At 50.7% G+C, this 22,231-nt stretch overlaps 1 protein-coding gene across 1 annotated transcript in view; it reads left to right on the plus strand.

Moving 5' to 3' along the window:
* SLIT3 (slit guidance ligand 3) overlaps positions 1-22,231 on the plus strand; it is a 611,310-nt gene that overhangs the window by 562,134 nt on the left and 26,945 nt on the right. Inside the window, exons 27-32 of the mRNA XM_004271979.2 lie at positions 1,060-1,157; positions 4,992-5,131; positions 6,785-6,878; positions 11,375-11,512; positions 18,427-18,667; positions 20,639-20,769. Coding sequence (XP_004272027.2) covers positions 1,060-1,157; positions 4,992-5,131; positions 6,785-6,878; positions 11,375-11,512; positions 18,427-18,667; positions 20,639-20,769 — 842 coding nt within the window. The remainder of the gene's footprint in view (positions 1-1,059; positions 1,158-4,991; positions 5,132-6,784; positions 6,879-11,374; positions 11,513-18,426; positions 18,668-20,638; positions 20,770-22,231) is intronic.

The raw sequence follows: 22,231 nt of genomic DNA on the forward strand, positions 1-22,231 counted from the left end.
CGATCAGCCCCGCCTGGCACGGCGCCCACGCCGAGCCCACAGCCCAGAAACAAACGCAGCAGATGCCTCCCGGCCGCCACCAGACCCCCCAGGTCCTCCCGAGGACCGCCGGCCAAGGCTTGGGCGCAGCACTGATCCACGGGTCCCAGGGGAGAAGCTGGACGCAGAGGATCAGTGCTCCCTGGGACGCTGGGTCTTGACATCCACAGTCCCTGTCTCAGCCTCCCTGCACAGTGCCTTTGCCCTCGCCATTCCTTCTGCCCGACACGCTCTTCCCCACCTACACACGCTCAGACATCCCCTTCAGGGGGGCCTGCTCCAAAGGAATCCCACTCCACCCAAAACTCTGTCTCACAGGAGATCTCAATCTGGCCTCACATCAGGATCACCTGCAGAACTTGAGAGTAAATGCCAACACCTGGGCCCACAGACCAATCAAAGATGACTCTGGGGGGCTGTCAGTTTACAGGGCCAAGGTCTGTGGGCCACACTTCAGCCGTAGTCCAGCCTACAAGTTGTGGATTACCGTTAAGCCTCAGTGAGGCTAGTAATAATATCATCTGCTGGTATTTATAGAATGCCTGCTATGTGCTAAATGTGTTATGTAATATTAAGCACTTCCTTATTGAAAGGTCTAGTTTAATTCTGGTAGGAGCTCTATGAGGTAGGCTTGTAGAAGTTAAAAGGCTTATTATACAAGATCAAGGTCAGGCAACCAGGAAGAGGTGAAGCTGGAATATGAAACCAGGTCTTCCTGGCTCCAGAGCCCCTGCTCTCGGCCTACAGGGAAGGATGGCGAAAAGCGGGTGAAGTCTGAGAAGTAGTGAAGCTGGGGCCCAGACTCCTGAGTTCAGCATTCCTCCCCTCCTCACTGTGGACTGACCAAAGGCAAGGGCTCCCTCGGGCTTTCTCTGGGTCACACAGCAGGCTTGTCCCAGGGAGGGCCTCCATCTCCCTGACCTCATCCCAAAGGACGCTGGGAACCCACAGGGGTCTCTTCGTCATGGCAGCCACAGAAAGCCTCCCTAACCACACGCTTCTCTCTCTCCTGCTCCTCAGGGAAAAGACTGCACGATGCCCATCAACACCTGCCTCCAGAACCCCTGTCTGCACGGAGGCACCTGCCACCTGAGCGAGAGCCACAGTGATGGGTTCAGGTAACAGCTCACCCTTGGGCCCTCCCTCCTCTCAGTCTTCATGGTCAGGCTCTTGGGGAAGGCTGAGGGAGCACAGCTATGCGCCTCCCGTGTGTGCCCACACTCTGCCCAGCCCTTTATGTGAATGACTCCAAGGCTCTTCACTCCCTATAAGGCAGCTACTACTATCCCTCTTGTATAGATAAGGAAGTCGAGGCATCAAAGGGATAAATCGTTTGTCCGCAGTTACACAGTAAGCGTTGGTACAGGAATCTGAATTCAGGTAGTCCGTCTCCAGAGCCAGGAGAAGGGAAGCCACAGTTGGCTTCCCTCCAAGGGAAGCCACAGTTGCTGGCTAAAGTCAGAGTAGGATGGGATAATGGCTCAAAGACCTGCCAGCCTGGTAATTCCACCACTCTTTTCTGTGTTATAAAAAGCGATAATAATAGGTGACATTGATTACATGCTCGTTATGTGCCAGGCAGTGACTCTAAGCCTCATTTAAATCCTCATGAGGACCCTATCCGGTACAAGTAGGTACTATCCCCATTTAACAGATGAGGAAACTGAGGCACAGAATTGATTGGCTCTAGGTCCCGTATCCTGACACTCATTCCTGAGTCTCCAAGCCTCACCTCTTTCCTCCCTGGCATTAAGAGCTCAGGAAGAAAAGGGGTGGAAGGCACTTAAGGTTCTTCTCACTCCTGTCCTTGGGGCGGGCCTTCTGCCGCTCTGGCAAACCTCAGGCCCCTCCCTGCTTCCCACCCTCCCAGCTGTGTGCACATGTCCAGTTTCCCGGGCCCTATCCTGGCAAAGCAGACCAGGGGCAATTGGCCCGTGTGGCACCCCCAGTGAGCCAGCGGGTCAGGCGGTAAAGGGGGGGCATCTGGTGGCAAGCTGTGTGCGGAGGTCTTAGCGCTCAGGTTGCAAACAAAAGCCCTCTGACCAGGGTTGCTGCGTGTTCTGCGAAAGACATCAGGTTCTGGGCTCTGGGTTCTCCCCAGGGAACCCAGCCGCCCACGTGTCCATCTGCCAAGCCAGCCCCATCAGAATCAACTCTTAAAATGTGAAATGCTAGGCAGAGTTGGTTTTCCTGCCTGGAGCAGGCCAAACAACACACTCTCACCCACTGAGAGCCCCGGGGGGTGGGGGGAGAAACTACCCAGAAATCTCACGGTGGTGGCCACCTGGCCTCAGCCAGGAATCACGCCTCCAGGACTGAAAGCCTGGCTCTGCCCCCGCCCCCTGTGCCCCCTCACCGCCACCCCCGAGCCCAGGGACCCGCCTCGGCAAGGGACAGGAGCGCCCCCTGCAGGCGACTGTGTTGCTCCCCTCTCTGCAGGTGAGCGGAAGGACCCGTCTCCACCCTCCGTTGTTGAGGATTTCAAAGGAACTGGAAATATTTTTAGGACTTAATTTTCAAGGAAAATGGCCCAGACCCACAGGATTACGAAAATGGGGTGGAGGGTGCAGGCAATGTGGCCCATACCCCTGGGATGGTATAGCTTGTGTGGGATCCTCAAGCAGCAGGAAAGCACTGCCCCCCAGGGCAGCACCTGGCAGGCTGGCAAAGGGAGAGCCACCTGTTCGGACGGAGGCTTTGCTCCCTTGTCCCTCCTCTGTTTCCTAGAGCTGCCATAACAAAGTACTGCAGGCTGGGGGGCTTGGAACCAAAGAATGGATTCTCTCACAGCTCTGGAAGTCAGAAGCCCAGACTGAAGGTGTCAGCAGGGCCGTGCTCCCTCTGAAACCGGCAAGGGAGGATTCTTCCTCGCCCCTTCCTGGCTTCTGATGGCTGCTGGCAGTTTCTGGCATTGCTTGGCCTGCAGCTGCACATGGCCTTCTCCCTGTGTCTGTCTCCACATGGCCGTCTTCCTATAAGGACACCAGTCATATAGGATTAGGGGCCCACCCCACTCCGGTGAATGTGGTCTTCAGTTAACTAATGACAGCTGCAGTGACTCTGTTTCCCAATTAGGTCACATTCTCAAGTACTGGGTGGCGGGGGGGGGTTAAGATTTCAACATATCTTTTCGAGGGGACACAATTCAATCCATGACACCTCTTACTGGTCAGAATTCTGGAAGCATCACCTACCTCTTCATACAGATGCTTCTCCAGTCTTGACACATTGTCCCTCTTCTCAAAAGAGAGCTGTCCCTACAGCTCACACATTGCTCTTGAGATATCCTTGATAGCTCCACCACCACCCCCTCCACCACCCCTACCTCCCGTAAGGTTTCCAGTGAGGACAGAAAAAAACTTTATCCTCTTTCCTCTGTCCAGTCCATGAGCAACCCCAGCTCTCCTGACCAGTCACTCTCACCCCACGTTTATGCAGTCCTAAAGCTCCGGGGAGAGTCAGAGTAACTCATTTGAGGAAAATAGGCAACACTGTGGTTTAAGATCTTTGGAAAACGACCCACTGTCTGGCTCTGAAGAAATGACCTTTTTCATGAATGGCCAGGGTCCCTAAGAGAAACAAAAAGGACTTAGAGTCATTTTGCTCCAGCTCCAGAGCTCAGGCCCGAGGACCCTTCCCCCAGCCTTTTGTAGAAAATGTGACCCAGTTTTCAGGTCACAGAGGGAAGGAGGTTATTTAGGACTCTAGGACCACAAAAATCCACTTCCTATTAGTTTAGTTTCGCTGTTTAGCTAAACGCCCAAGTCAGAGCAGTCTCTGAAACGGAGAGAGGCCTGGAATTCCAGGTCTGAGGCTGGAACACACGTTCGTGGATGGGGGTGTATGTCCCTGGTCCCTGACGAGGGGGGATGGGCCACAGAAAGAGTGAGATTCCCTGCAGCGCTTCTTTAATCAAACGCTCGGCTCCCACCTGCATCCTCCCAGCGCCCGCCCCCCCCCCCCCCGCCCCGCCCCGCCCCTTGTCAGCTGCCCAGAACCGACTTCATCAGTGCTGACTTACTTTGCATGTCTAATCTTGGGGAAGTGGCCAAGGTCGGGCAGAGGACGGGGGTTGAGGTTTTTATCCAAGAGGTTTAACACTCCAGAGACAGGTTAAGGAAATGCATCATACTCATCTATGGTGCTTTAAGCCAGGCTCACCAGAAAGTGTTGGCAGCAGAGGGGCCCTCCCACCCTTCCCTCAGCCCCCAGAAGCTGGAGGGGACTCAGAAGTAGCAGGAATACCTGACAGGGAGAAATGGCATCCCTGAGAATAAGGTTAAGGGGGTGGGTAGTTTTGCCTAGAACTAAATCTAGCTAACATGTCCTGAACATTTTCGCTGTGCTGTGTACCCTTCTAAGCGTTTTACTTGTATAATCTCATTTAATGCCTGCAGCCACCCTGCAGGGGGTAGATAATAGCACCAGTCAACAGATAAGGAAACTGAGACGCAGAATTTAACTTCCAAGAAACCTGGTCGCAGAGCCTGATCTGTTTCCTGCTCCAGATACAAAGGCTGCCCTTGAGTAGAAAATCACCAAAAGGGCAGGGTTCGTTTTGCTCTTTCTCTCCTTGTCTACAAAAGAGACTACCCAGAGGCTGCTTAGGAGACAGCTGGAGGAATTTAAGCTCTACCCAGGAAACTACATCCAGCTGGGGGAGCGGTGAAGGAGGCACAGCCAATGGGAATTGCCCCCTGGCGAGGTAGCCATCCAGGGCCGGGGAGATGGAATACTGCCCGGAGACAGGGGACTAGATGAAATGCCCTCTTAGGCTCCTAAGGGTCTTCCTGCTCAGGACCCCAAGACCTCCTGGGTCCACCGTGCTGTCCCGGACCTCCATCCAGAGGAGAAACCTGACTGATTCTATTTTCCACCTTCCCCTCTGCCGCTGCAACCCACCCCTCTCCCTGACCCGCGGCTCCCCTCTTCGCACCCACACATCCCCAAAGCTGCTCCTGCCCCGTGGGCTTCGAGGGGCAGCGGTGTGAGATCAACCCAGACGACTGCGAGGACAGCGACTGTGAGAACAACGCCACCTGTGTGGACGGGATCAACACCTATGTGTGTGTGTGCCCACCGGACTACACAGGTGAGCCCCGACGCCCGAGCGCGGGTTGCCGTTGCAGGCTGTGGCTTGTCGTGCGTTCGAAGAGTACCACCTTCTTAGCTTCTTCCAAAGACTCCACCTCCTGTCCCCCTCTGGACAAAGTCTTGAACCCCCACCACCTGGTACTGTGTTATGAGGGGCTTCCCAGAGGCCCTCTCTCTTCTAGCTTGTCTACCCTCTGCCACCCCCCACCCCACCCCCTGCAAATCACTAGCTCCTCCCCACTTTGAACAGTTCCCCAGGGCCCTTTCAGCTGTCTGTTCATTTGGTTCATGTTCATCCCCTCCTTCGGGAACCCTGGAGCCCTGGTGGTGTCTGAAGCCAGCACAGAGGCACTTGCATTGTGGTCATGCTCCGTTCGGGTCTGACCTGACGGTGGGCAGATGGGCACGGGTGGAGGGAGCTGAGGAAACACGCATTAAGGCGGTTTCCCGCCTGCGTCTGCCGTGGACCGGGGTGCAGTTCTGGCTTGTTGTACTTTGTTCCTGAGAATGGGACGTAGTGGTTTTGTCTGTGCCAGAAAACGTCAAAAAGTGTCCCCCACAGAGACCGCACCTCTCTGGGTGTCTCCAGCAGGTGAGGGGAGGCTTAGAAGGCACACGGTGCTCTCTGTGGTCTTGAGAGACTGGGGCAAAACGAGGACGGGGTGGGAGTCAGCTTATCCTCACCACAACAGAGAACAGACGCCGGGGCTATGCCTGTCATGCTTTTTCTCCCCGGCCGTCCTCAGGACCGTCCTCTGCCCTGTCCCCTGGGAGCCGCGGCCCAGGCTGCCTTCTCCTGCCCATGCCTGTCCTCTGAATGAACCTCCCTGGCTGGAAGTTTGTTTCTTCTAGATCCCTCTCCACCTGGCTTGCCGGGGGTGGAATGTGAGGAAGCGCAAAACTCAGAGATGCATCTGCCAGGGGCCTCTCCCCTGCTGTCCTATCTTACCTCCCACATTCCCAAAACACACTTTCAGGTGGCGTCAGTATTTCAGGGCTTACATCCTTGGGTATTTATGGCCTGTTCGGCATTTTCTGACACTGTGAATTTCAAAGGGGATGTATCCAGAGACCAGAACTTCACATTCTTTCCATATTTTCTTCTCTGAGAAAATCCAAGGGGCTTATTACTTATCTGTAACAGGTGGACTGAGCTAAGCGCTGTCCCCTCCTCCAGGAAGCCTCTGGGTTTCCACTGAGTTTTCCCGTCATCGCGCTGACAGCTCTGTGTTGTAATTAATTGCCTGCTTATTTGTAGATACACCCCCCGCACTAGCCATGGGGGGGGAGAGGGGACAGGGCCAGGTCACGGCTGTGTCCCCAGCACAGTGCTGCCACACGGGAGGTGCTCCACACATGGGTGTGGAAGGAAAAATAAATAAGCATAGCCCAAGGTCAGGGGTGATTTCAGCTGCCGCCGCCCCTATGATGGTGCAGTGACCGTGCCCGGGTGAGGTCCTGCAGTCTTCCCATGGTCACTGCCAGGGAAACCGAGGCTGAGGCACAGGAGAAAGGAGACGCCAAAAGAGCACATGCAGGGCCCCTGATACCGGTGACCTCCTGGCCAGGGGCTGGATGAACCTGACTTCTAGCCAGGGCATCCCCCCGGCACCCTCCCTGATGTCTGGGTTCTCTCTACCCGCCCCACCAGGTGAGCTGTGCGACGAGGTGATCGACCACTGCGTGCCCGGGATGAACCTCTGTCAGCACGAGGCAAAGTGCGTCTCCCTGGACAGAGGATTCAGGTGAGGCTCGTTCATGCCCAGCACCGGGTCCCAAGGACCCGGCTCCAGCGGTCTGGGTTTGAGGCAGAGACTCTGGGGCTCCCTCCACATTTTTTTTTCCTCTCTCTCTCTTTCTGCCTGTTACTTGTTTGTTACCGTGTGCTTGTCTGTATCTCTGACCAGTCATGGTCTAATCCTCTTAGTCTCTCTCTGTCTCTCTTTCTGAGCCTCTGTGTCTGTCCTCTCTGTTCCCTCTCCCTCTCCCTCAGGCCCCAGATCCTCACTGTACTGAAGGCAGTGGGTAGCGCAGGAGGTTTTCAATTCCCTCCCTCCAAGGCCCTTGCCGTGGACCTGGGGGAGGAAAAGTTGACACAAAACAAAGGTTAAGAAAAGAAGCAATTCCTAGGGTCCTAGATCCTGGCTCTAAGTGCTGCTGGGGGTCTGAGGAGGGGGCGGGGGAGAACTTTCTGGAGCAGAGAGGGAAGCCCCCCCCAACCCTAGGAGGTGGGATGTGAAGTGACCACCAAAGAATGGGTGGAATTGGGATGCACTGCAAGAAGGAGGGAGCCCCACAGGTGGGAGAAGAGTCTAGAGTAGGTGAGGGTGAGAGGGGGCCATAAGCACCTCTTCTTGTGTTTTCCTTTTCTATCTGGATATCCCAAGCCTAGAACTTACCACCAGGGAAAACGCAAGAGGCGTGTAGGGCCTCTGCCTTCAGAGGGAGCAAAGGAGGCTGCGGTCCTTTGGTGCGTGCACCCTCCTTCAAGTCTGCCTCACCTGCTCCCGTCCCCTCGGAGGTGTGCCGGGTGGGCTTTCACATAATCGAGTTCCCTGAGCTTGAGTAAGAGCGAGGGATGCCTGCCCCCCACCCTGCTTTTCCCACTCCAGGATTTGACTTCAGATCAGGGCTGCTCTTCAACTGAAGGAAGAGCAAAGGGGTAGGAAGAGATGCTTAAAACACAAACTTGAACCCGAAGCTGAGCCGGCTGGACTGACAGGAAAAGTGCTTTGCGTGTACCTAAGAAGGGGCAGTGATGGCGACTGGGCATCTGAGCCGTGAAGAGTGGGGAGAATATCTGTAGATGGAAAGGAGATCAGTGGCATTCCAGGCTGAGTGGACGGCAAGCTCAGAGGAAGCTGGCTTGGACGAGCATAGCGAGCTTGGAGACTGGTCAGAAGTGGTCCAGGGTACAGGTCTGGGAATGGGGTGCTAGAGACTTAGGACCAGAGATCACGATTCTCTACTACTTGTCCCTGGAAACTCTCTCTACTGTAACCAAGACCCCTTGAGTTCAAGGACAATATAGAATATAGAAACCAGTCTCGCTTTCAGAATCTTGAGATAATATTGATATATTTATGCACAGTGTCTCTTAGAATCTTGAAGAGGTCTACAGGCCAACTCAATAATGTTGATTTTTTTTTTTTCTTTTTGAGATGCATTTAAATGAAGTCTCTTCTCCCAGTGCAGCATTTTATAATGTTATCGCCCTCCCCTGCCATCACCATAACAACTCACATCCCAAGGCAGGGAACAGGGGCATTAACAAAAGAGATGTGCAGTCAGTGCAACCTTTGCCCAAGTTTGAAGATGTTTATCCTTGGGGATTTCCTTGTGTGCTGTTCTAATGAGGCCTCAACTCAACAGAACAGATAGTACTCTATCAGTATCTGTGACATGAACACTGAAGTAATAATATACTGAAGCCCTGAAAATAATAATGAACACTGCCCATACACACTGAAAATAATAACAGAAACAAAGATGGCAGTGGCTGGCATGCACTGAACACTCCCTCTGTGTCAGGCACTGTGCATTATTATCTCGCTTAACACTCAGCAATCTTAGGATGTAGAAACTGTTACCCACCTCCTGTGTGGGGCTGAGGCTCAGTGAGGTGGAGCCAGCAGCCGACACACGTGCACAGAAAGGGATGCGAGTCAATCCAGGCCTGACTGATTCCTCGGCTAAATCCAGAGGCTACTGAAGTCACTTGGTAACTCCTCGTCCAGAATCAGTAGGTCGAATGCATATCAAAATTGCATAACCCTTACGCTTTAGAAAAAAGGTAAAGGCAACACATTTGAGGACAACAGGGAATGCAGGTTATACCACGAGATGCTTGTCTTTGGCCGATGAAGAAGTGTTGTAGAGACCCTTGCTATTGGAGGTGAGGTCCATGAACCAGCAGTATCAGCATCCCATGGGAGCTTGTTGGGAATGCTAATCCCCAGGCCCCACCCGGACTCCCTGAATCAGAAGCTGCACTTTAACAAGACCCCTGGGTGTTTCGTTTAGGAAGCGCAGGTGTGGAGAGGGCTGTAGCACTGGGAGAAAAGAAGGATGTAAACACATCTTCCTCCAGACTTCCACTGCTTCATCTGCGAGGGAGCATGGCTTCCCTAATTCCTCATAAAGACCTGCTCAGTTGCCTCGGATTCCATGCTTATCAGGCTGGGTTTTGCCCTGTAAGTAGTGAGCAGCTATTATTGCCTTGGAGAAGCTCATACAGCTTGAGTTGCTCTGCAGGTACTTCTTAGAATTCAGGAGACACAAACACAGATGCCTGCTGGGGCCAGGTTTAACCCTAGCAGAGGCCTGGCTTGTGATATATTGAGCATGTGCCCCCAAAAGGCATCCCCGAGCTGTTCCTTTAAAAGACTAGGAAGGGGGGCTTCCCTGGTGGCGCAGTGGTTGGGGGTCCGCCTGCAGATGCGGGGGACGCGGGTTCGTGCCCCAGTCCGGGGCGATCCCACATGCCGCGGAGCAGCTGGGGCTGTGGGCCATGGCCGCTGAGCCTGTGCGCCCGGAGCCTGTGCTCCGCAGCGAGAGAGGCCATGGCGGTGAGAGGCCCGCGTACCGCAAGGAAAAAAAAAAAAAAAAGACTAGGAAGGAATGGGGGCTAAGACGTGAAAGTTTCCACTTTCTGGTGCAGCAATAGGTCACATATATCAAATTTACCCATCAAATAAGTAAAGGTAAATAGGTCAGGTCTTAGCAGATTTCACAGCTTTTGGACGCAGGTCCAGTAAATCCTCAGATTCTAGAACTCGCCCCCTCCAGGGACACCCCACCCCCTGAGTGTCTTACCTTGCCATGCTGAGTCCACGGCATGCACCATGTTCTGGCAGCCCCAGCACTGCCAGGATCTGCTTGTGATTCCAGCCCACTTCCAGCCATCCTAAAGGGGGTGGAGTGAGGAGAGGGCGGAGGGACGACTATCCCTTTGTCCTGATGCTTCCCGTCAGGCTCCCGTGTCACATAAGTATTCCGAGGTCTCACTTCCCTCCCCGCCTGGCCACCCGTACCACACCATCCCCTGCCCATACCACCTTCCTCCTCTGACTGGGATAGGCTGTGGTTATTATTTACACTCCGCCCAGCAGAATTCAGCCAGTGAGCCCAGAGAGGGGTGCAGGCTCCAGGCCCTGCCGGAGGTAGAGGAGCCAGGAAGCGTTTGTGTTCACACGTGTCTGTGTGCTGAAGCCGCTGTGAGTAAGGTGGTACCTTTGGTCTCTTCCTTGCTGGGACTTCGGCACACTGTCACCCCAGACAGAGGAGCCCAGAGATGTGTGTCTCAGGCCCATGTTTAGGGAGACCCGCCGCAGCCGTCTCTGGCCGGGCTGAAACCTGGGCTAGCAGGGACGTGATGGAGCTGCTGACACCATGCTCCTCAGGGAGGGGCGGGTCAGCCTGCAGGGCCTGGGTTGGGTCAGTAGCTCCCATCCTCTCCCCTGGAGACCAGGAGGCATTTATCAAGGGCAAAGGGATTCACCTTCTTATATCAGCCCGAATCCCTGGGAAAAAATGAACAAACAATAGAATAGAATCAAAGGGAGTGTCCTTATCAGCTCATTCTACGTATCACACTGACAGTTTACTCAGTGTGGATCTAGTGGCCTGCACAGAGTGTATCACTTAATTTTTAAAGCCACCATAAGAGGTGAAGTTATTGATCATCAGTCACATTGAAAAGTGAAGAAACTGAAACACAGAGAGGCAGTGCATGGCAGATACACCGAGAACAGGGTCTGACACACATTAACTGTAAACGAAGTATCACTGACACACGTGAGTGTTCCATGGCGGGGGGCCTCGGGGAAGTCAGGTCAGCTCTCCTGGAGCCCTGGTTTCCTCTGGTATTGGAGGGGGACCGACCCTCCTTCACAGGGTGCTGGGAGGCCTTAGCAAGGCGCTCTGTGAAAGGTGCTCAGCTCAGTGCCTGGCACAAAGGCAGGCTAAGCTGAATATTGGTTCTGTGTAGACAGTGGTAGAGCCAAGCCAAAGCCTGTGTGACCGCAGCCCTGCCCTCCTCAGCCGGCTCCTGACAAGATGCCCCACGTGAAGCAGGCAGACATCGCACTGCAGTGACCAGAGGCTGTGGACAGCCCATGAGACCCATGGCAGGCCAGGCTTTGGGGAGCCCGCAAGAGCTGCGGGGACTTGTCTACGTGGGTAGATAGAGGAGAGGCTGCCTAGACTGGCCGTAGAACAGCCTCGCTCCACTGTGTTCCAGGTGCGAATGTCTCCCTGGCTACAGCGGGAAGCTCTGCGAGGTGAACAGTGATGACTGCGCAGCCCACAGGTGCCGCCATGGGGCCCAGTGCGTGGATGCGGTCAACGGCTACACGTGCATCTGCCCCCAGGGCTTCAGGTATGGTCAAGGGGCCGGATGGCAGGGGGCAGGGGGCAGTGGGCTGGGGGCTGGTGGGCCCAGGCAGCCAGGGTGGAGACCCAGACAGCCCTAGCCCTAGGTCTCTGTGGTGCCTTTATTCCCCCAAACCTTCTTCAGCCCTTCCAAGTGCCAGAGCAGACCTTGTTCACCCCATTCTGTAGATGGAAAAAAAGAGGTACCCTAGGCAACCATGTGGAAGTTGGACTTAGGGTCCGGCTCATATTATGTCAAACTTCGGCGTGATTCCATCTAACGAAAGATGCCACCATTCTGGAGCCCAGCTTGCAGGGTGTGGGTAGCCACATGGCCACGCTGGCAGGAGTCTTCTTTCTAGGCTGGAGAACAAAAGCAGTATGGTGCCCTAATGGCAGGAAAATGGAGGTGAATGGGAGGGTGTGGGGGTCAGTCATTGGAATCAGTGAATCCAGGAGAGAAACGGGAGACTGGAGGCCCTGGCCAGGGGGTCAGATGTCTGTGGGGTACGTGGAAGGGGTATGAGGGTGCCAGCTCTCGCTCCCACACTGACTGGAAGGGAAGGGCCCAGGGGAGCCTGGAGGGGAGGCAGGGACCACGCAAGGGGGGTCAGACTGGGGGACAGTCCTGTATACATGTCAGTACTCATGGAGGTATAGATCTGACTGTGCAGCCGAGCCCTGGTCGTAGACTCTGAGAACGTGAGCCTGGAAGGAACCATGAGTTCTCAAGGCAGTTGGTTCCAAAGCCTGATTGAGACCATCTGCATGCCAGGCTTGTGAAAATATAAGTTCCAGAGCCCCACCCCAGAGTTCCGAAATTAGAATCTGGGGTGGGGAGAAGGAGTTGGAAACCCACACTTTCAAACAAAAAAAATTTTAATTGTGGTAAAATGCACATAACACAAAATTTACCGTCTTAAGCATTTTTAAATGTACAGTAAGTACATTCTTATCGCCGTGCAAACATCACCACCATCCATCTCCAGAACTCTTTTTTTTTTTGGCTGCGTTGGGTCTTTGTTGTTGCACGCGGGCTTTCTCTAGTTGCTGCGAGTGGGGGCTACTCTGTTTTTTTAACATCCTTATTGGAGTATAATTGCTTTACAGTGGTGTGCTAGTTTCTGCTGTATAACAAAGTGAATCAGCTCTACGTATACATATATCCCCATATCTCCTCCCTCTTGCATCTCCCTCCCTCCCACCCTCCCTATCCCACCCCTCTAGGTGGTCACAAAGCACCGAGCTGATCTCCCTGTGCTATGCAGCTGCTTCCCACTAGCTATCTGTTTTACATTTGGTAGTGTATATATGTCCATGCCACTCTCTCACTTTGTCCCAGCTTACCCTTCCCCACCCACGTCCTCAAGTCCATTCTCTATGTCTGCATCTTTATTCCTGTCCTGCCTCTAGGTTCATCAGTACCTTTTTTTTTTTTTAGATTCCATATATATGTGTTAGCATATGGTATTGGTTTTTCTCTTTCTGACTTTACTTCACTCTGTATGACAGACTCTAGGTCCATCCACCTCACTACAAATAACTCAATTTCATTTCTTTTTATGGCTGAGTAATATTCCATTGTATATATGTGCCACATCTTCTTCATCCATTCATCTGTCGATGGACACTTAGACTGCTTCCATATCCTGGCTATTGTAAGTAGTGCTGCAATGAACATTATGGTACATGACTTGTTTTGAACTACGGTTTTCTCAGGGTATATGCCCAGTAGTGGGATTGCTGTGTCATATGGTAGTTCTATTTTTAGTTTTTTAAGGAACCTCCTCCATACTGTTCTCCATAGTGACTGTATCAATTTACATTCTCAACAACAATGCAAGAGGGTTCCCTTTTCTCCACACCCTCTCCAGCATTTATCGTTTGTAGATTTTTTGATGATGGCCATTCTGACGGGTGTGAGGTGATACCTCACTGTAGTTTTGATTTGCATTTCTCTAATGATTAGTGATGTTGAGCATCCTTTCATGTGGTTGTTGCCAATCTGTATATCTTCTTTGGAGAAATGTCTATTTAGGTCTTTTGCCCATTTTTGGATTGGGCTGTTTGTTTTTTGATATTAAGCTGCATGAGCTGCTTGTATATTTTGCAGATTAATCCTTTGTCAGTTTCTTCATTTGCAAATATTTTCTCCCATTCTGAGGGTTGTCTTTTGGTCTTGTTTATGGTTTCCTTTGCTGTGCAAAAGCTTTTAAGTTTCATTAGGTCCCATTTGCTTATTTTTGTTTTTATTTCCATTTCTCTAGGACGTGGGTCAAAAAGGATCTTGCTATGACTCATGTCATAGAGTGTTCTGCCTATGTTTTCCCCTGAGGGTTTATATTACAGTGTCTGCCCTTACATTTAGGTCTTTAATCCATTTTGAGTTAATTTTTTATTCGGTGTTAGGGAGTGTTCTAATTTCATTCTTTTAGATGTAGCTGTCCAGTTTTCCCAGCACTACTTATTGAAGAGGCTGTCTTTTCTCCATTGTATATTCTTGCCTCCTTTATCAAAGACAGGGTGACCATATGTGCGTGGGTTTAACTCTGGGCTTTCTATCCTGTTCCATTGATCTGTATTTCTTTTTTTGTGCCAGTACAATATTATCTTGATTACCGTAGCTTTGTAGTATAGTCTGAAGTCTGGAAACCTGAGTCCTCCAGCTCCGTTTTTCTTTCTCAAGATTGCTTTGGCTATTCAGGGTCTTTTGTGTTTCCATACTAATTGTGAAATTTTTTGTTCTAGTTCTGTGAAAAATGCCAGTGGTAGTTTGATAGGGATTGCATTGAATCTGTAGATTGCTTTGGGTAGTAGAGTCATTTTCACAATGTTGATTCTTCCAATCCAAGAACATGGGATATCTCTCCATCTGTTTGTGTCATCTTTAATTTCTTTCATCAGTATCTTACAGTTTTTTGCATACAGGTCTTTTGTCTCCTTAGGTAGGTTTATTCCTAGGTATTTTATTCTTTTTGTTGCAATGGTAAATGGGAGTGTTTCCTTAATTTCAGATTTTTCATCATTAGTGTATAGAAATGCAAGAGATTTCTGTGCATTAATTTTGTATCCTGTTACTTTACCAAATTCATCAATTAGCTCTAGTAGTTTTCTGGTAGCATCTTTAGGATTCTCTATGTAGAGTATCATGTCATCTGCAAAGAGTGACAGTTTTACTTCTTTTCTGATTTGGATTCCTTTTATTTCTTTTTCTTCTCTGATTGCTGTGGCTAAAACTCCCAAAACTATGTTGACTAATAGTGGTGAGAGTGGCAACCTTGTCTTCTCCTGATCTTAGTGGAAATGGTTTCAGTTTTTCACCATTGAGGACAATGTTGGCTGTGGGTTTGTCATATATGGCCTTTATTATGTTGAGGAAAGTTCCCTCTATGCCTACTTTCTGGAGGGTTTTTATCATAAATGGGTGTTGAATTTTGTCGAAAGCTTTCTCTGCATCTATTGAGATGATCATATGGTTTTTCTCCTTCAATTTGTTAATATGATGTATCACGTTGATTGATCTGTGTATATTGAAGAATCCTTGCATTCCTGAGATAAACACCACTTGATCATAAGGTATGATCCTTTTAATGTGCTGTTGGATTCTGTTTGCTAGTATTTTGTTGAGGATTTTTGCATCTATGTTCATCAGTGATATTGGCCTATAGTTTTCTTTCTTTGTGACATCTTTTTTTGTAGTATCTTTGTCTGGTTTTGGTATCAGGGTGATGGTGGCCTTGTAGAATGAGTTTGGGAGTGTTCCTCCCTCTGCTATAGTTTGGAAGAGTTTGAGAAGGATAGGTGTTAGCTCTTCTCTAAATGTTTGATAGAATTCTCCTGTGAAGCCATCTGGTCCTGGGCTTTTGTTTGCTGGCAGATTTTTAATCACAGTTTCAATTTCAGTGCTTGTGATTGGTCTGTTTATATTTTCTATTTCTTCCTGGTTCAGTCTTGGAAGGTTATGCTTTTCTAAGAATTTGTCCATTTCTTCCAGGTTGTCCACTTTATTGGCACACAGTTGCTGGTAGTAATCTCTGTTGTATTTCTGCAGTGTCAGTTGTTATTTCTCCTTTTTCATTTCTAATTCTATTGATTTGAGTCTTCTCCCTTTTTTTCTTTATGAGTCTGGCTAATGGTTTATCAATTTTGTTTATCTTCTCAAAGAACCAGCTTTTAGTTTTATTGATCTTTGCTATCGTTTCCTTCATTTCTTTTTCATTTATTTCTTTTTTTTAATAAATTTATTTATTTTATTTATTTATTTTTGGCTGCATCGGGTCGTTGTGGTGCTCAGGCTTCTCACTGCGGTGGCTTCTCTTATTGCAGAGCACAGGCTTTAGGCATGCATACTTCAGTAGTTGTGGCACACAGGCTCAGTAGTTGTGGCTCACGGGCTCTAGAGTGCAGGCTCAGTAGCTGTGGCGCACAGGCTTAGTTGCTCTGCGGCATGTGGGATCTTCCTGGACCAGGGATCAAACCCATATCCCCTGTATTGGCAGGCGAATTTTCAACCTCTGCACCACCAGGGAAGCCCTTTTTCATTTATTTCTGATGTGATCTTTATGATTTCTTTCCTTCTGCTAACTCTGGGGCAGGGGTTGTTCTTCTTTCTCTAATTGCTTTAGGTTTAAGTTTAGGTTGTTTGAGATTTTTCTTGTTTCTTGAGGTAGGCTTGTATTGCTATAAACTTCCTTCTTAGAACTGCTTTTGCTGCATCCCATAGGTTTTGGGTCGTCGTGTTTTTGTTGTCATTTGTTTCTAGGTATTTTTTGATTTCCTCTTTGATTTCTTCAGTGATCTCTTAGTTATTTAGTAGTGTATTGTTTAGCCTCTATGTGTTTGCATTTTTTTTACAGTTTTTTCCTGTAATTGATATCTAGTCTCATAGCGTAGTGGTCAGAAAAGATACCTGATAAAATTTCAGTTTTCTTAAATTTACTAAGGCTTGATTTGTGACCCAAGATATGATCTATCCTGGAGAATGTTCCACGAGCACTTGAGAAGAAAGTGTATTCTGTTTTTTTGGATGGAATGTCCTATGAATATCAATTAAGTCCATCTTGTCTAATGTGTCATTTAAAGCTTGTGTTTCCTTATTTATTTTCATTATGGATGATCTGTTCATTGGTGAAAGTGGGGTGTTAAAGTCCCCTACTATGATTGTGTTACTCTCGATTTCCCCTTTTATGGCTGTTAGCATTTGCCTTACGTATTGAGGTGCTCCTATGTTGGGTGTGTATTTACAATTGTTATATCTTCTTCTTGGATTGATCCCTTGATCATTATGTAGTATCCTTCTTTGTCTCTTTGTCTTTGTTTTAAAGTCTCTTTTGTCTGATATGAGAATTGCTACTCCAGCATTCTTTTGATTTCCATTTGCATGGAATATCTTTTTCCATCCCCTCACTTTCAGTCTGTATGTGTTCCTAGATCTGAAGTGGGTCTCTTGTAAATAGCATATATACAGGTCTTATTCTTCTATCCATTCAGCCAGTCTATGTCTTTTGGTTGGAGCATTTAATCCATTTATATTTAAGGTAATTATCGATATGTATATTCCTATTACCATTTTCTTAATTGTCTTGTGTTTGTTTTTGTAGGTCTTTTCTTTCTCTTGTGTTTCCTGCCTAGAGAAGTTCCTTTAGCATTTGTTGTAAAGCTGGTTTTGTGGTGCTGAATTCTCTTAATGGGGGTTACTCTTCATTGCGGTGCATGGGCTTCTCATTGTGGTGGCTTCTCTTGTTGCAGAGCACGGGCTCTAGGCATGCAGACTCCAGTAGTTGCAGCACACGGGCTGAGTAGTTGCAGCATGTGGGCTCTAGGGCACATGGGCTCAGTAGTTGTGGCTTGCGGGCTCTAGAGCTCAGGCTCAGTAGTTGTGGTGCACGGGCTTAGTTGCTACGCGGCATGTGGGATCTTCCTGGACCAGGTATTGAACCCATGTCCCCTGCATTGGCAGGCAGATTATTATCCACTGCACCACAAGGGAAGTCCTCCAGAACTCTTTTTATCTAGCAAACCGAAACTCTGTATCCAATTAAACATTTTCCTGTTCCCCCTCCCCTGGCCTCAGCAGCCACCATTCTTTTTTAATTTATTGGCCGCACCACGTGGCATCTTAGTTCCCTGGCCAGGGATTGAACCCACACCCCCTGCATTGGAAGCATGGAGTCTTAACCCCTGGACCACCAGCTAAGTCCCCCGGCAGCCACTATTCTACTTTCTGTTTCCATGAGTTTAACCACTCTGGGTACTTCATATGAGTGGAGTCAGACAGCATTTGTCTTTTTCTCTCTGCTTCTTTGACTTAGTATAATCTCCTCAGGGTCCATGCATACTGTAGCATGTGTCTGAATGCCCTTTTCAAGGCTGAGTGTTATTCCCTGGTGTGTATGTACCCCGTTTTGCTTATCCACTGATCCATGGCTGGATGAGAATCTGCACTTTCAACAAATTCATCGCAGGCAATTCTGATGACGCTGATGTTGAGAACCTGTGCTCTAGTCTGACCCCATTATTTTAAAAATGGGAGGGCTTCCCTGGTGGCACAGTAGTTGGGGGTCCATCTGCCGATGCAGGGGACGCGGGTTCATGCCCCGGTCTGGGAGGATCCCACTTGCTGCGGAGCAGCTGGGCCCGTGGACCATGGCCACTGGGCCTGCACGTCCGGAGCCTATGCTCCGTGACGGGAGGGGCCGTGACGGGGAGGGGACCGTGTACCGAAAAAAAAAAAAAGAAAAAGGGAAATCTGGGGCTTAGAGAAGGATCAGGCCTTGCCCCAGTCACTAGCAGGGCTGGAACTAGTCTCAGTTCCCTTTCATGCCACGGTCTCTGCTAGCGGCTCTTTGGCCTAAATAACTTGATGTCTCCTCTCACCGTTCCCCATCTTCCCTCCCCCCATCCTCCTCTCCTCCCTCCCAGCGGGCTCTACTGCGAGCACCCCCCGCCCATGGTCCTGCTACAGACAAGCCCCTGCGACCAGTACGAGTGCCAGAACGGGGCCCAGTGCATCGTGGTGCAGCAGGAGCCCACCTGCCGCTGCCCCCCGGGCTTTGCCGGCCCAAGGTGCGAGAAGCTCATCACCGTCAACTTCGTGGGCAAGGACTCCTACGTGGAACTGGCCTCCGCCAAGGTCCGGCCCCAGGCCAACATCTCCCTGCAGGTGCGCCCCACCCACCCAGCCCTTGGAAGGACCCTAACATGCCCCCAAGCTCTGACTGTTCCGAGAACAGCTGGGATGCCCCAGATGGCAGCAGTCCTGCCCCCTTCCCTACACATCGTAAGGGACAACACTCAGCTTGGGGAGACTGGGACCAGCTCTGTCCAGAGGGTTCTACAGACAGCTCCTGACCAGCTCTCACTGCAAAGAGCAGCCCCCACTCCAGCCTCATTCATTCTTTTCTCTAGGAAATATTCATTCAGCTATTGCATGCCAGACACTGTGCACTGGGGATTCAATGGTGGACAAGACAGGCAAAGCCCCGTGCCCAGGGCAGGATGACAACCCTGGGTGTTGTGGGAGCATGTGGGCAGGGCAGTGATACCAGCCTGCTGGGAAGAATCAGGGAAGGCTCCCCAGAGGCAATGAGAACTAAGCTGACATCTGAAGGATGAGTAGGAGTTTGCCTGGAGAAGGGCGGAAGGGTGAGGGGCTGATGGTGCAGGATGAAGGGGGGTGGTGCATTCCAGCCTCAGAGATCAGCATGTGCAAAGGCCCAGAGGCACAAGGGAGCAGGGCATTTTTCAGGGAACAGGAAACCGTTCAGTATGAACCAAATTCTTTTCCAACTAACTTCTGTCAAGTTCCTTACCTATGGACCTGACTGGTTCTTCCAGGCTACATTTCTGGGTGACCTCAGTGCTGTTGGGGGGCAGAGGAAGAAGGGAAGGGGTATGATAAAGAGCAGGCCCCTGCCTGTAGGCTCGGTGGGCAGGGGGGACCCCAGAGACACAGCTAGAGGGTGCAGGCCAGTTAGTGGCTCCGCCACATAGCATTAGCTAAGGCCCTTCTTCCTTCTGGTTATGTCCACACTAGCCCAGGTATAAGCTTATGGAGAAAATATTCAACAAAGATCCACTGGGCCTCCACCCCTGCCAGGTACCATTCGAGGCACTGGGGCTGCAGAGATGTGTGAACGTTCACACGGCCTCACCTCGTGGGGCCTACAGTCCAGCGGGCAGGCCTCTGAGATGGGGGTTGACCCCAGGCGCACACAAGAAAGAAGCTCTGGTTGCCATCACTGCCCTCGCCCCTGGTCCCCTCGTCGCCGTCCTGCCTTCGTCCCTCAGTCCCAGACACCCAGGGACGCAAGTGTTACATCCCAATACCCAGTGCAGCACCCAGTGCCCCGGACAGCCCAGTGTCCTATCAGACCCCCTGCTCCCCGTCAGCTTCATGGGCAAGGGCTCCTACGGGGACCTGGGCTCCGCCAGGGTCTGGCCCCAGGCCAACATCAGCTGCTCCTGGGCTAGGCAGTGGGGGCCAAGAGGCTGGTCACAGAGCCCCACCCCTGGTGCCCTGTGCCTGGCAAACAGACGCCCTCTGGGCAGCAGCTTTGAGACCAGTGCTTCTCAGCCTGGCAACACTTTAGAACCTCCTGGGGCACTTCGTATCTTTGCCTGCGTCTGGCCTCTGGAGATCTGTATGCAAGTGGTTTGAGGTGAAGCCCAGACGCTGTGTTTTTAAAAAATTCCCTAGGTGACACTTAACACACTGCCTGGTTCATAGTAAACACAGAATTAAGTAGTAATTGGTAGTATTTTGTTTATAATTGTTATTATACTCTATACAGAGAGACCAAGGCCCCAAGAGGCTAGATCAGAGCTCAGGGCTCCAGGCATTTTTATATATGTATATATATATATACACACACACACATACACGTACATAAAAACATAGCAGCACATAAAGGGGACTCCATAAATATTTGTTGAATTGCTCAATCAGCATTTGCTGGAGCATTAAGTATAGGACTTCCTTATGGAAATGAACAGACTAGATGAAGGAGGAAGTATGGACATGAATTCAGATCCAGGGCTCATTCAGAAGAGGCCGCCTGGAAGAGGGCTCTGTGAGGCGGGGACGGGAGAGGTGGGGACTCGGGGCAGCCCTGACCCTCATGACTCCCTCCAGGTGGCCACGGACAAGGACAACGGCATCCTTCTCTACAAGGGAGACAATGACCCCCTGGCACTGGAGCTGTACCAGGGCCACGTGAGGCTCGTCTACGACAGCCTGAGCTCCCCGCCGACCACGGTGTACAGGTGAGGACCGAAGTCCCGCCCCCATTGCACAAGCCCCCCTCGCATTTCGCGCCTGCTTCCAGCACTAGGAGAAGATGCCAGGACGGCTTTGATGCCGCCTCTCCCTGCCCACCCCCCCACTTTCCGCTGGCACAGAGTGGCGGGTGGGAGCGAGAGAGGTGGTCTCGGAGGAAGAGGCAGGAGTGGAAGGGCGGAAGGCAGACCCCGTGGGGAGATGACACCTCATTACCATAAGGTAGATGGCCAGCTGGCTACTGGGCCGGAGCCTGTGCTCCAATGGGGACGAGGCTGCTTTACGAGATGCCCTTTTCAAAACGTCATCCTAATCTTGTATTAGTTTAAGAAAGAAAACGGGGAGATGAGCATGGAACTCAAGGGGAAGATATTCCAGAGCACGGAGGGAGCAGGACTCCTCAAGTGACTTTCAAACTGTTCTAAAGGACAGTTTTTCCTAAACTGCAGTCTTTCCAACCATCACCCTGATTTTTACATTATCAGTATGTCAGCTGGGCTGTTACCTAACACGCTACCTTACGTCGGCTTTAAATCTGTTCACTTTTTAAATTTAGCCTCAGCTTGAGTAATAGCATCTGTGAAATCACAGCTCTGCTAGTTCAACATGTTAGAATTTTCTCCTACTTCTCAGTAAAATGAATTCTAAACTATTAACATTTAAAAATTATTTTAGTTATAAATATTTTTATAATACTTATAAAAGCAGCTCCTCAAGTGAGAAATGTTTGTCTGTGTTACACTTAAAATCACATAGAACCTCCCGTGGAAGGAGAGCCTTTACTTGGGGAAAACTCCACATCCAGAGGCCAGCCCTTCCCCTCTGGAAGCGAGAGCACATTTGATCAGGGTGAGTGAAGGGGCAGCATTTTTTCCCAGTAACTAAATCCCTTCTTCAATCAGAACTTTACATGGAAGTCCATCATATTAAACGCACAGAAGCAAAGCTGCCCTGCTGGGCTTGGGCGGGGGGGGAGCAAAGTTTCCTCCTTCACACAAACTCTCACAAAGGCCCCCAATATACCTCCAACAAACCCAGTTGAAAACCATTGGTGCAAACCAGTGGTTCTCAAGGTGAAGCCCCAGAGCAGCAGCGGCAACAGCAGCCCGGAACTTGTTAGAAAAATGCACGTCTTCAGATGTGCTCTGAAGCTCTGGGGTCGGGCCCAGCCACCGGTTTTAAGGGGCCTCTAGGTGAGTCTGAGAAGTGCTAGCTAACCCACGAAGGCTTCCTGGAGAAGGAGCCATTTGCAAGGGGTCTTGAAGAATTTGTGTGATCAGGGAGAGCAGTGGGCCGGCAGGCTGGGAGAACAGCAGCGACAAGCCTGAGGGACGATGAAAAGGCAGCGACCAGAGAAGAAGGTTTCACGACAGAGGGTGGCTGGAGGGAAGACCAGCCAGGTTAGGACAGCAGGTACCATGGATGTCCCGGGAGCCTCAGAGTTCCCTG

Source organism: Orcinus orca, chromosome 3 (genome assembly GCF_937001465.1).
Source record: "Orcinus orca chromosome 3, mOrcOrc1.1, whole genome shotgun sequence".
NCBI classification, from domain to species: Eukaryota; Metazoa; Chordata; class Mammalia; order Artiodactyla; family Delphinidae; genus Orcinus; species Orcinus orca.